The sequence below is a fragment of the Jaculus jaculus genome, chromosome 11 (genome assembly GCF_020740685.1).
Source record: "Jaculus jaculus isolate mJacJac1 chromosome 11, mJacJac1.mat.Y.cur, whole genome shotgun sequence".
Lineage (NCBI taxonomy): Eukaryota > Metazoa > Chordata > Mammalia > Rodentia > Dipodidae > Jaculus > Jaculus jaculus.
This window is the reverse complement of record NC_059112.1, coordinates 56538577-56553220: the sequence shown is the minus strand read 5'-3', so window position 1 is coordinate 56553220 and position 14644 is coordinate 56538577. Positions and strand designations below refer to the sequence as shown.

Sequence of the window (14644 nt, the reverse complement as noted above, 5' to 3'; positions counted from 1 at the left end):
GAGTCGAACTGGGATCCTTTGGCTTTGCAGGTAAATGCCTTAACCGCTAAGCCATCTCTTCATCCCTAAAATTTATTTTTATTTATTTGAGAGAAAGAAAGAAGGAGGAGGGGAATGAGAATGGGCATGCCAGGGCCTCCAGCCACTGCAAATGAACTCCAGACACATGCACCACCTTGTGCATCTGGCTTACGTGGGTCCTGGGGAATCAAACCTGGGTTCTTTAGCTTTGCAGGCAAGTGTCTGCAAATGTCAAATGTCTGTGTAATTGCTAAGTCATCTCTCCAGCCCTTAGTTACTTTTTGAGAGCAATCGAAACAAAAAGGAAACTGGCTGGTGCTATGTGACAGTATGCTTGTTGCTCCTTGAGGTGGACAGTATAGGCTTAGTGGAACTAGCAGGCTGTTGTCTTCCTGTTGGAACCTCCTAAGGCTGCAGTGCTTTTGTACTTGCACAGAAGCAACATGGACACTGGGAATTCATTATTGGCCAGATTTAAGTGCTATAGGCTGCTTTTCTTGCATAGCAAGCTTTGTAATCAGGACTTGGAAGCTATTCTTTCTGCCTTATACATTAGGAGCCAGAATAGAGAAAGGAAAGTAGATTATTCAGAGTCTAGATTTGAATTCTACTGCCAGCAGTAAGGCCTGGGTTGGCTAGGTACCTGCCCTGAGCCTCAGGAGGTGCCAAGAACTGCTACTTAAAAGTGACATTCTCTTTCTGTTCATGTTGTCTCCAGGCTGCTTGGTAGCCTGGTTGTCCCTGCAGATTCCTTTGTGCTGCAAATCCTTACTGAATTCTTTCATGTCAGGTGGCCTGCCTGGTTACATGCCAGGATGAGTTCTTTTCACCCCTAGGAGTTGTGGGCCTGTAAGCCTCTGAGTCTCTTGGCAGTGAGGTGGTGATGAGAGCTTTCACTTCCACCAAGTGGACAACAAAATGATTGACATCAAAGGAAACTCCTACCTGACAGCAGAGTATACCAGGGATCTTGAGGTGTGTATTAAGCAGCTCAATGATGGTCCAGGGAAGAGAGAAAAATAGACTCTAAAGCCGAGTGCTCAGAGACGTCACACCCAGGGTCAGGTACACCCAGGGAAGAGTCAGGTGTCACAGGAATGCTTGGAAGATGAAGCCAAGGATGGGCTCTAGAAAGTAAAGTAGTCACAACTACAGAGTAGAGAGGTGGCAGAGGGAGGAGGGAATGAGCCACTGGTCAGGAGAGGACAGTTGGAGTCTAGTAGCAGATGGGCACTGAGGACACTCAGCAACTAGCAAGCTTCTGAGGCCTGAGGACTTGGTTGCTAGGTTAGAAAGCCCTACCTGAGGCTTAAGAGGCATGATTCCTAGGAAACTGCAAGGTGAGGGTGAGGGCAGTCTCACCACCCCCAGGCCTGCACATGAGGCAGTTAGGCTCTAGGAGATTCAGAGCACAAGGGTTCCCACATCTGTGACCCAGCAGAGCTTATCCTGAGAGGTTTGGAATTATACTGGGGACTTTCAGAGGAGGTCATTAGAAGCTTTGAAACAGACTTCACTCATTTTGTGTCAAGGAAGATTAACAAAAATGTTCAGAGCCCTTGGGAGGCATGGCATGGGTTGATGCAGGGGGCTGTGTGAGAGGCAAGGCAGCTGGTGTTGAGTGAGGCTCTTTCGAGTCACTTGTTCATCAGTCCAGATCCTGAGCTAAAGAGTTGGCAGTGTGTCTGGAGAAGGGCTGATGGGCAGATCTTCAGGGTTCAAATGTATATAGATGCATGTACTTTGATCCTATACCATGGGTGTTGCAGTCTGGTTCACTTTGTTGGCAGAAATCATCCAACCAAGAAAAACTTTTTGGAAAAAAGGGCTTATTTTTGCTTGCTGACTCAACCTGGGCAAACATCAAACTCTGTAGCTCTTAAGTCCAGTGACAAATCTCCAAGTCTGATAATACTAACCAGCAACAAGTCTCTATAGTTCTAATTCCACCTGGAAAACTTCATCCAAGGCCAGCAGCTTTCCTTAGCAGCCATCTTGTGGTCCTGGCATCTTCACTGGGTCTCCACTGCAACCCACAGTTCATCCTCATGGCTTCATTGGGTCTCCATGCTGGCATCCAGCAAACCTGCTCCACATTGCCCATGGCTGTTTCCAAAACAAGACTGTGTTACAGATTCAATGATCATCTCTTTCTTGCATTTCTTATTCTCCATAATACCAGGTAGGGTGCCAGTTTGTTAATCCTGGGGTAAATAAAGCAGACTTTGAGGAACAGGACACTCTTGTGCATTCAGGCCCCTTCAAAAGAGTCTACATTCTTCCTGTTGCCCCAGTGCAGGTCATATGGCCCAGTCTCAAAGGTTGTAATCTCTCATATAATTGCAGCTGAATGGGCAGAAGTTTCAGCCCAAAGATTTCATTTCTGTGCCATATCCCTCTGCTCACACCGTCCATTTCTATGCAATGCAGTCCTGCACAACTCTCAGGACATGGGCATAACAGCAAACCTCTCACACAAACTGCTTCTAGCCCAGTCCAGGCAAAGCTCTTTCTTATCCTCATAAGCCAAACCTCACAGTCCATAGTTCTTACTGTATTCAGGTCTGAGTTTGACCAGAATAGTCCACCAAGCTGTACTTAAAGCACTGTAAGGCATCTCTTAGGCCTCTTGAAAATCATTCCTCTTGAAAATCAGCTCCAAAAGGCCAAAAGCCATGCAGTCAGGTTTCTAGCAACAAATGATATCACTTCTCAGGACCAGCTTTACTGTGGCAGTCAGGTTCACATTGCTTGCAGAAATCACCCAATCAAGATGAGCTTCTGGAAAAAAGAGGTTTATTTTGGTTCACAGGCTCGAGGGGAAGCTCCACCATGGCAGGAGAAAATGATGGCATGGCCAACATAAGGAAGACAATAGCAACAGGAGAGTGTGTCAAATGCTGGCAAGGGCAAACTGGCTGTAATACCTGTAATCCTGCCCCAATAATACACTGCCTCCAGGAGGCCTTAATTGTCAAATTTCCCTCAGCTGGGAACCTAGCATTCAGACCATGTAAATTTATGGAGGACACTTGAATCAAACCACCACAGTGGGGTTGAATGGGGCACCCCTAAATTTGTATGGTGAAGTCCTAAGTCCCAGTCCTTCATAATGCCAGCTTATTTGGAAATAGGGGTATTGTACATGCAATTAGTTAAGAAGTAATACTTCAGGAGTTGGTCTTAATCACAAATGATTGGGATCCTTGTACAGAGGGAGATTGTGGGCACAAGAGATGTGGGAACATGGAGGAGGGTGGGAGTAATGCCTTTATGAGCCAAGTTCGGATATGGTCCCAAGGCCTGCAGAGGGACTGTTAAACAAAAAGTGGGACTTTGTTGAGATAACCACAGGACACCAGCTGAGGGTCTTGCTGTGCTATATTTGATTCTGTGTAATAAACTTGAATTAAACAGAAAGGTGAGCTGGGTGTGGTGGTGCACACCTTTAATCTTAGCACTGGAGAGGCAGAGGTAGGAGGATTGCCATGCATTTGAGGACATCCTGAGACTCCATAGTGAATTCCAGCCTGAGCTAGAATGAGACTCTACCTCAAAAAAAAAAAAAAAAAAAAAAAAAAAAAAGTACGGGATGTGGTGGTACAAGCCTTTAATCCTAGCACTCAGGAGGCAGAAATAGGAGAATCACTGTGAGTTTGAGGCCAGCCTGGGACTACATAGTGAATTCAAGGTCAGCCTGGGCCAGAGCTTGAAACCCCCCCTCAAAAAAAGAAAGAAAAGTAGAACCTATTGTGGTGTCATAAAGTTTGTCACACACAAGTAAAGAGCAAGGTAGTGTGCTGAATTGGTGGCTTCTCCTGTGCTGCCTTTGTGGAGAAGAGTACCTGCACAGAGTGTGCCACTCCTGGCCTTAAGGTGCTGGTATGGCCACAATATGAGGAAGAAGGGAGGAAGACCTAGGGCCAGGGTGAGGATTTTGTCCTCTGTCCTAGAATGCTTGATGGGTATCTGAGGGGTCCAAGGAACTGGTATCACCTGCTGAGGCCAAAACTAGAGCTGCCAAGTGGGATGGCAGTTGCTAGGGCTGTAAGGTGAGGCTTTTCCAGGTGTGGCTGAGTGATAAGTGGTAGGGTGCAGGATAGAGGTCAGCTAAGCCACTGGCTCACTTACAAAGGAGGGCCAGCCTTTGGGAGTTTTTTTGTTTTGTTTTGTTTTGTTTTGTTTTGTTTTTTTCAAGCTAGGGTATCACTCGGGCTCAGGCTGACCTGGAATTTGCTATGTAGTCTCACGGTGGCTTCAAACTCACAGCAGTCCTCCTACCTCTGCCTCCTGAGTGTTGGGATTAAAGGCGTGCACCACCACTCCTGGCTCCAGCCTAATTTAGGAGTTTTTGTGACTATGCTGCCTCTGAAGGGAGAGTGAAAGTGAGCTCACTTTAGCCCAGGGATGTCTAACCGTTTGGTCTCTGTGGGTCTTATATTCATGTAGCCTATCTTCTGCAGCATGTCTATTGCACATGGAGAGTCAATGTCCAGAAGGGGTGGGCTGTGGGCTGCCTGTGCCACTAGAGTGCCTGAGTTTGTAGTTCTTTCTTAGCTCTTGCCAGAGCACTGTCCCTGGCCAAGGCCCACCTTCTGACCTGACCAGTTGTGCGACCTGAGCCATGCTTCTCCTACTTGGCTGTTATCTGCCCTCTGTCCTCAGCACCACTCCTGACCTTTGTCCTCTTCTCCTTTGTTCATCTTTCAGTCTTGGCATGCATGACACCCCTTAGAGGGGCTTCTCTGGCTGCCATTGCTACCCATGACATCTGCTGGCTTTCTTCTTCTCACCAGCTTTCTGCCATTGCTCTTGTTATCTCTGGCCTTCTAAGCACAGACACATGCTTCTTCCAGTCCTGACTAGTTTCCACAGGACCCCATATGGAGCTTTCCATGTAGAATTCTAGAGGACAGGTGTGCCATGATCATGCCCCATGACCATGTTCATGTGCTCCTTCACATTCCTGTGAGAGGAAGCATACTTGGCATTGTGGGTTGCATCTCCCCACTTCCCTCCCCAACAGGTGTTTTTAGGTCCTAACATGTGAGATACCCTTATCTGGCAATAAGGTCTTTATATATGTTAGAAAGATGAGGCCATGCTGGAGCAGGGTTGGCTCCAACCCAGGAGACATAACTACCCTGGGGAAAAGGCACACTGTGACAGGGTAGAGATACAGTTTCATACATGAGAGTCAAGGAGCACAGGCCTGCTGGGAGTCACCAGGGACACACTCTAGGATCTCCTCCCAGTGAAAGGAGGAACTTCAGTGTCTTGTGGCCGTTCTGTGAGTGCGTTTGTAACTGCTTGATGATGTGGCTTCCTCCTCCTTGAAGGAAATTCACTTTCTGCAGGAGTCTCAGCACCTACTGCTAAACTTCCTGGTGGGAGGTTAAAAAAAATGATGACATCAAAATAGAAAATAATTGGGAGGGATAGGAGGTTTGATGGAGGGTGGATTTGAAAGGGGAGAATGGGAGTGAGGGAGGGAATCATCATGGTTTATTGTTTATACTTATGGAAACTCAAAAAAAGTTAATAAAGGGAAGTATCTTGTGGGGAGATATTTGGAAATTAGATATTCTGTTTTTTGTCACTGCTGTACTTTCACCCATGGACTTGGCATACATTGATAAAATCATAGAGCTGGCATGGTGGCGCACACCTTTAATCCCAGCACTTGGGAGACATAGGAGGATTGCTATGCATTTGAGGCCAGCCTGAGAATACAGAGTGAATTACAGGTCAGCCTGTGCTAGAGCAAGACCTTACCTCAGAAAACAACAAAACAAAACAAAACAAAACAAACAAAAAAGAAAATCATAATGTGTTTTATTTTATTTTATTCTTTCAATCTTCTGTTTATTTATTTATTTTTAAAATTTTTATTAGCATTTGCCATGATTATATAAAAAAATCCCATGGTAATTCCCTTCCTCGCTCTCCACTTTCCTCCTTGAAATTCCATTCTCCATCATATTACCTCCCCATCTCAACCATTGTACTTACATATATATAATATCAGCCTATTCAGTACCCTCCTCATTATTTTTTTTTTAAGATTCTCTATTTTATTTTATTTATTTGTTTGTTTATTTGAGAGTGACAGACAGAGAAAAAGGCAGAGAGAGAGAGAGAATGGGCGCACCAGGGCTTCCAGCCACTGCAAACGAACTCTAGACACGTGCGCCCCCTTGTGCATCTGGCTAACATGGGTCCTGGGGAATCGAGCCTCGAACTGGGGTACTTAGGCTTCACAGGCAAGCGTTTAACCGCTAAACCATCTCTCCAGCCCATTGTACGCGGACTTTTTTTTTAATTTTTAAATTTTTATTAACATTTTCCATGATTATAAAAAAATATCCCATGGTAATTCCCTCCCTCCCCCCTGACACTTTCCCCTTTGAAATTCCATTTGCCGTCATATTACCTCCCCATCTCAACCATTGTACTTACATATATATAATATCAGCCTATTCAGTACCCTCCTCATTATTTTTTTTTTAAGTTGTGTTGTGCTGCTGTGGTTGTATGTGCGCCTTGTGTGACCACAAGTTGCAGAAAGCTAGGTAGATGAACCCTCATAATGGACCATTGACCAGGAGTGGCCAGGTTACTATTAGTTTAGCTGAGGGAGGACCCTGCAAAGCCCTACCTAGTTCTGTGAGGGTATAGCATAGAGGGTAGCAGCTTGGGGAGCTTTTGTGCAAATGGAGTACAGCGAGCCAGGCTGCCCACAGCTCTCTGTGTCCCCACTGAGCTGACATGGGACTAGTGCTGTTTTCCCAGCATGACTACCTCTGATTTGTGCTCTTTCATTTGAAAGATGCACAAATAGGCTGGCTGTGTCCTGACTGCTGCCCTCCTGTGGTATGGGGCTGGAGATGGTCACCTCTTCCCAGGCCAGTGGGGCCTGCTGGTGCTGAACATACCAAATGCTATGCTAAAGGCTTGGTGGATGGGATTTCAGGTCAGATAAGCTAAACAGAAACAGTATTTCAGTGGCATGGTCTACCCTTGGCCAGGAATAGCCCCCACATACAGATAATACTTTTTGTTGGCATACTCCCAGGCCATATGTATGCATCAGCTAATGGGAGTTCTGATCTAGGCCTTGGTAGCTGATGGAGTTCATTGTGGTGTTGGTATCATGTGGCTGCTGTTCCCTGGCCTTGCCCTATATAGTCAAATGCTGGCTTCTGGGCCCCGTTTCAGTCATGTAGAGGAAGTTGCTTGATTTCTTTGTCAATTCTTTTGTTTTGTTTTGATGTAGAGTCTCATTCTAGCCCAGGTTGACCTGGAGTTCACTGTGTAGCCTCAGTGTGGCTTTGAACCACAGCAATCCTCCTACCTCTGCCTCTCTTTGTTGATTCTTATTTTCAGTGTGTGTATGTAAACTTATAAGGCTGAAAAGTTGGTGCTAAGTTTTGTTGAGATCTTTCCAACAGCTATGGAAATGTATGCTTTTCTCCTTCAAACGTGGCCTTCTGCTGACAGTTTCCTAATGTTGAGTGTGTCTTGTCTGACAGTGTAAGCCTTGCCTTGCAGTGATAATATTTCAAGTAGGTATGGGCATGCTGGGTTTGGAGGAAGTACTTGTAGGAGTGTCTTCCCTCAGGCCACCTCACAGGGTGTGGGGGGCATGGATGGGGCAGTCTTTGCCCAGCATGCTTCATCAGTTGTGGATACACATACTGGAGGCTCTGAACTTGTAGCCTGTTATGTCAGGCTGATTCATTTTCCAGAGCGCTGATCTGTTTTCTCCACATGCTCCTTTCTTTCTGACAAGTATGCTTGTTCTGATTTGCTGTGTAACATATTCTCTTGTCATGCTTAGGTTAAGACTGACCACAATGGAAAGTTCACCTCTTGTTGCTTTTATTATTTTTTTTTTCTTTTTGTTTCAGTGCTAGGGATGGAATTCATGGCCTTGTGGCATGCTAAACAAGTACTGTACCACTGAGCTATAACCCAAATTCTGTTTATTGACTAGCTTTATTTTGCTGATTCTTTCTGTTTCCCACTCTCAGTTTTGGTCTGTCTTGCTTTCTAAGCGTATGGATCTTGGCTGACAGCTGTTCACATTCATCACTTCTGGAGTTGAAGAGCATAGAGCCCATGATGTCCCTTTTATCAGGCTGTCCCTAGTGCAGAACTCTGTGTTTGCCCCTGGTACCCCAGTCTGTATTCATAAAGGAAATCCTAGCCAGGAGCTGGAGTCAAGAAGGATGTATGTTTAACTGCTGGAGCAGGCCTGGGGTGCCCAGTAGCGTACAGTGGTGTTCTCAAAGCTGAAAATCTGCTTCCTGGGTTTTCTAGCTTCCAAGGTGTGGCTGCCATTGTCTCCTCTCCTGTAGTTTTTTTTATTTTTTATTTTTTTATTTTTCGAGGTGAAAGTTTCACTCTAGCCCAGGCTGACCTGGAATTCAGTTGCAGGCTGGCCTCGAACTCATGGTGATCCTCCTATTTCTGCTTCCTGAGTGCTGGGATTAAAGGTATGCGCCAGCATGCCCAGCTCTCCTTTCCTGCTTTTTTTTTTCTTCTTAAAAATATTTTATTTGATGCTGGGCATTGTGATGCATATATGTATGTGTGTATGTATGTATATATATATATGTGTGTATGTATGTGTGTGTGTGTGTGTGTGTATATATATATATATATATATATATATTTTTTTTTTTTTTTTTTAATTTATTTGAGAGAGAGAGAGTATGGGAGAACCAGGGCCTCCTGCCATTGTAACTGAACTCGATGCATGTGACACTTTGTGTGCCTGGCTTTATTTAGGTATGGGGTAATCGAACCTAGGGCTTCAGGCTTAGCAAGCAAGCACATTTAATTGCTAAGCCATCTCTCCATCCCCTCCTCTCCTGTGTTCATTGTCCTTTGGAGTATAGTCCTTGTTGCTGTTCAGGCAAGACTTTGGTGGGCTGGTTCTGATGCTCGCCTCACCCTTTTAGTTTATCCAAAAGATGTGTTACTAGAGGTTCCAGGAATGTGCTTGATTTTTTTTTTTAAGGTTGGAACGTATTTTGTGCATACCGGACTCAGTGTGTAACAGTTGTGTGAACCAAATGGTTCTACATATAGTTATGGCAATTTCTCTTCACAGAGATACACAGCTCTGGAAGCTACCTGGGAATGGGGCAGTCATCTCTAAAACAGACCCCTGAGATTTAACTAAGACTTGTCAATGGCGTGGGCCTGCTGACATCCTGCATTCTGGAAATCTACTGCCCATCAATGTAGACTGAGGACGGGTCATGACCATGGTCACCCTCATCACTGAGAAGCTACAGAACCAGAGTCTTGATGACCTCACCCGCAAGGCCTGTGAGGCCAGCCCAGTGAGTGTGCTTTGGGGGTCAGAGGCAGGGGCCTGCCTACTCTGTGGTTTCATGGAGGTGGTGTTCTGGGAGGTGGAGGCAGAGGGCTTAGGGGCCTGAGTGGGGGTGTCAGACAGATGTCAGGGTCCTAGCAGTTTCATAGCCCATCAGCCTTAGAATCACCATGTGTAAGGGGAAACAGGGACATTGGTACAGGCTGGGAGGAGAGGTGATTTGTATAGTACTGTGAGAGAGAGCCTTTGGTCATGCGCAGTATTTGCAGAGATACTTTCTCCTCTCTCTCTATCCAAGCCTGAGGTTGTCCAATACCTGTGCCCACTGAGCCCAGTGTGGCCACATGTTCACCAGCATCATACAGCCAGGCTAATGAAAGTACAGCCCCCTATCCAGGATGGCATGTCTGTCTGTGGACAATCTCTCTACTTAGTGGCTACTAAAGAGTATCCTTTACTAGGTCACAGGAACTCAACTTTAACTTGTTCCCTTGTTCAGAAAAATATTTTTAGGGCCAGGCACAGTGGCACGCGCCTTTAATTCCAGCACTTAGGAGGCAGAGGTAGGAGGAGCGCCATGAGTTCAAGGCCACCCTGAGACTAATTCCAGGTCAGCCTGGGCTAGAGTGAAACCCTACCTTGAAAACCAAAAAAAAAAAAAAAAAAAAAAGTTTAAAAAAAATTTACTTATGTGTGTGTGTGTGTGTGTGAGAGAGAGAGAGAGAGAGAAAGAGTGAGATTGAGATAGGTACTCCTGGATTTCCTGCCACTGCAAATGAATCCCGGGCACATGTGCCACTTTGTGCGTCTGGCTTTACATGGGTACTGGGGAATTGAACATAGGCCATCAGGCTTTACTTTTTTTTTTGTTTTTGTTTTTGTTTTTCAAGGTAGGGTCTCACTCGGGTCCAGGCTGACCTGGAATTAACTCTACAGTCTCAGGGTGGCCTTGAACTCATGGCGATCCTCCTACCTCTGCCTCCTGAGTGCTGGGATTAAAGGCGTGCACCACCACGCCCGGCTAAGGCTTTACTTTTAACCACTGAGCCATCTCCCCAGCTCTCCCTTTAGTTTTTTTTTTTTTTTTGAGAGATAGAGAGAGAGAGAGAGAGAGAGAGAGAGAGAATGTGAATTGGTACATCAGGGCCTCAGCCACTGCAATTGAAGTCCAGATTCTTGCGCCACCTAGTGGTTATGTATGACCTTGCGCTTGCCTCACATTTGCATCTGACTAATGTGGGATCTGGAGAGTAGAAGAACATGGGTCCTTGGGCTTTGAAGGCAAGCGCATTAGCTGCTAAACCATCTTCTGCATCCCCCCTTTTCTGAGATAGGTTCTCATGTAATCCAGGTTGGTTTCAGTCTCTATATAGCTGAAGCAGACCTTGAACTCCAGATCCTCCTGCTTGTACCTCCTGTGTAATTCCAAATGCTGTGAGTATGGGCATGTGCAGCTGTGCATGGCTTGCTTATTTATGTATTTATGTATGCATGCATTGATTGAGACAGGGTCTTATTAAGTAGCTCAGGTTGGCTTTGAACCTGCAGCAGTTGTACTGCCTTAGCCCCTTGAATGCCAGGATTATAGGTGTTCACCAAACACCTGGATTTCCCTTTATGTGAGGCAGCAGTATGTCCTTAAGACTTCTTGGGGTAGAATTGGAGCCAAGAATGGATGGGTTTTCCATATCCCCTTTCTGCCAGTCCAGAGAAACTTTCCTGCAACCTTAGAGGGGGTAGACCTGTTGTCTGGACACTTTTCAGGACTGGGGTCACCCTCTGAAGCCTAGGGCTCAGGATCTTGAGTTTTGGCTCATGACCTTGTTGAAAGTATCTATATGGTGATGTTTGAAAGACAGGTAGCTCAATCCAGCAGAAGGGAAAAGACTAGAATTTCAGGAGACAACAGTTACAATATACTTATGACTTAGAATGAAAATGTCACTTCAGCTAGATTTTGTTTGGTTACAAAAAAAACAAACAAACCAAAACCCTTGAGGCCACCCTGAGACTACATAGTGAATTCCAGGTCAGCCTGAGCCAGAGTGAGACCCTACCTCGAAAAACCAAAAAAAAAAAAAAAAAAAAACAAAAACAAACAAACCAACAAACAAACAAACAAAAAAACCCCAAAACAAAACAAAACAAAACCTTCTGTTCAAAAAGTATGTTCCAGGGGCTGGAGAGATGGCTTAGCGGTTAAGTGCTTGCCTGTGAAGCCTAAGGACCCCAGTTCGAGGCTCGGTTCCCCAGGTCCCACATAGCCAGATGCACAAGGGGGCACACGCATATGGAGTTCGTTTGCAGAGGCTGGAAGCCCTGGCGCGCCCATTCTCTCTATCTCTATCTGTCTTTCTCTCTATGTCTGTTGCTCTCAAATAAATAAATAAAAAAAATGAACAAAAAGTATGTTCCAGAGATTTCTAGTTTAATCATCAAAGGTAGTATTAGGGAAAAAGTGAACTTATTGTCATGCTAAGAAGACAAATATTTCTTCTCTTTGATTTTCCATGTGAATGCTGAGACTTCTCTCTTATCACTTTCAGTATTCTGCCGAGAAACTGAATAAAGGTAGCCATTTGCTCCCTTTGGAAATTGGCGGTAAGTGTTCCAGAAGCCCTGGAAGGGTCTTCTTTGGGCTGGAATGGCTATGGGTGGAGCAGGGTGGCAACAAGCCCTGGTCAAGAGGGGATTCTTTGCCGGGTGTGGTGGCGCACGCCTTTAATCCCAGCACTTGGGAGGCAGAGGTAGGAGGATTGCCGTGAGTTCGAGGCCACCCTGAGACACCATAGTGAATTCCAGGTCAGCCTGGGTTAGAGTGAGACCCTACCTCTAAAAAGAGGGGATTCTTTAGCTTAATTGAACTAGATATTTGGAGCAAGATTCAAGGAAGCTTTTGTGTAACCTATACATGGGGCAGGAAGGTCACTAGCCCATATTTTCTCTGCTTTTGGACAAGCAGCTATGGTCAGTGTCCAGCAAGCCCTCTTTTTTTCTTTGCTGGCAGTGAAAGCCTTGCCCTTTCTAGGAGGTACAAGGCCTACCCAATAACTTCTTTTAGCTGCCAGAGGAAGGATGATCTACAAGGACAGGTGGTGTGTGGCCTTGGCTACATTTTGCTATGGTGGAGACTGGCCAGCTGTGTATTCCTGTGTCTGCTTAGGCTTGCCCTCCTTTCCTGACACGTGGTTTTTAGCAACTGGAGAGGACAGCAGAACCCTAACAAAAGCCCTAGGATTGGAGTCACCCTTGGTTGGCCCTGACTCCTGTATAGTGCTTCCATGTCAGGTTCACCTTACTGAGTTCCAGGTTACTAAAATGAAGGTTTTTACTAACTTCTTTCATAAGTAGTTGGAAATAGGAAGTAGGAACCCCCAGCTGGTCCCTGTCTCACTGTCCCTGTATCCTTCTCCCACTTGCACCTTGGCCTCCTGCATATGGGGCCAAACACCACCTCAGCAGCCCAGGCTACTTCAGTCCTTGGTTGGAGCTTCTGAGGTTCTTGCATACTCATTTCTTCCTTCCTTCTTGTTGCTGGGAAAAAGCACCTGACCAAATGCAGCTAATGGGAGGAAAGCTTTTATTTTGGCTTATAGTCTTGAGGGATGTCAGAGTAAAGCATGGCATGAGCTGAGGCTGGACATCACCTCTGTCACAGCAGGTGGAAAACAGTAGCAGGGAGAGTGAGCTGAACTCTGGCAATGGGGAGTTGACTGTAACCCTGCTTAGTCCATCCCCAGAAACACACCTCCTTTAGCAAGGTCCCACCTCCCAAATTGTCATCAGCTGGCGACCAAGCATTCAGAACACAGAGTTTATGGGGGACATCTCATTTAAACCACAATATTCCCCCTCTGTCCTTAGCCAGGTCACCCCAGGGTCCTTGTACATGCCTTTCTCAGAGGTAGGCCTAGCTTTCTGTTGTTGGTCTCTGTGGCTTGAATATTACTTACTCTGAAAATGGTAGGAAGTAGCAGTGGCTGAAGTCCAGCTGCCTGTTGGACAATCTCCTGCCAAGAGTGTCTAGAGTACCTTCTGGGTAAGTCAGTGGTTTCATGGGCAGATCCAAATGAGGAGACCCATATATCTTGCTTTGCATTTGAGTCTTCAGATGACAGTGAGAGCTGGGGCATGTACCTGTTTTTGACAGCTGGCAGGAGGAATGGGAACACATATAGGGTCCAGGCGCTAGGCCAGGTTGGGTTCTGGGAATGGAGAAAAGGGATTTGGGCTAAGCTGGGCAGGCTTATGTCATATGAGAAGCACACATAGGGCATGTGTCTCAGAGGAAATGGGTTTGCCAAGGACACAGACCTTGGCTATTTGATGTTGAGGCTTGTGAGCTACTGATGGGGCTTAAATGTCTTAAGAACTTCTCAGTCTTCCTCAAGGGGTGATGACGGTGAACACAAAGGAGTTGCACTGATGCTCTTGGGAACATGACCCCCAGTCAGTAGGGGACTATTGCCAGCATCCTTTTTTAGGGCTGTGGAAGCCATGGTCTCTTCCCTGGGCCACAGTTCTCACCTATGGAGGTGTCCATGCCAAGCTTTTTGTTTGTATGTCTGTCTTAAAAAATATTCTTTTTAGCTGGGCGTGGTGGCGCACGCCTTTAATCCCAGCACTCGGGAGGCAGAGGTAGGAGGATCGCCATGAGTTCAAGGCCATCCTGAGAGTACAGAGTTAATTCCAGGTCAGCCTGGACCAGAGTGAGACCCTACCTTGAAAAACAAAACAAAACAAAAAAAAATTCTTTTTGAGAGAGAGAGAGAGAGAGAGAGAGAGAGAGAGAGAGAGAGAAGAGAGAAAATGAATATGGGTACAGCAGAGCCTCCATCCACTGCAGACAGACTCCACATGCCTATACCACCTTTTGCATCTGGCTCATACTTACACAGGTACTGGGGAATTTAACCTGGGTCCCTAGGCTTCTCAGGCAAGTGCCTTAACTGCTAAGCCATCTCTCTGGCTCTGTTTTTTTTTTTTTTTTGTTTTGTTGATTGTTTCTTTCTTTTGTTTTTTGAGATAGGATTTCACTCTAGCCCAGGCTGACCTGGAACTCATTCTGTAGCCCCAGGCTAGCCTCAAACTCATAGTGGTCCTCCTTCTCTAGCCTCTGGAGTGCTGGGATTAAAAGTTTGTGCCATAATGTCCGACTTTATTTTGTTGTTTATTTATTTTTAATATTTAGTTTAAAAATTATATATTAGAGAGAGTGAGAGAAAAACAGCAAGAATGGGTATGCCAGGGCCTCTAACCACTGCAGACAAACTCCAG

General features: G+C 45.8%; 1 protein-coding gene across 1 annotated transcript in view; it reads left to right on the top strand.

The window, feature by feature from the left end:
- Window positions 1-14644, top strand: part of Fam53a (family with sequence similarity 53 member A) — a 73094-nt gene that overhangs the window by 47873 nt on the left and 10577 nt on the right. The window contains exons 2-3 of the mRNA XM_004656039.2: window positions 9140-9374; window positions 11914-11968. Coding sequence (XP_004656096.2) covers window positions 9291-9374; window positions 11914-11968 — 139 coding nt within the window. The 5' untranslated portion in view covers window positions 9140-9290. The remainder of the gene's footprint in view (window positions 1-9139; window positions 9375-11913; window positions 11969-14644) is intronic.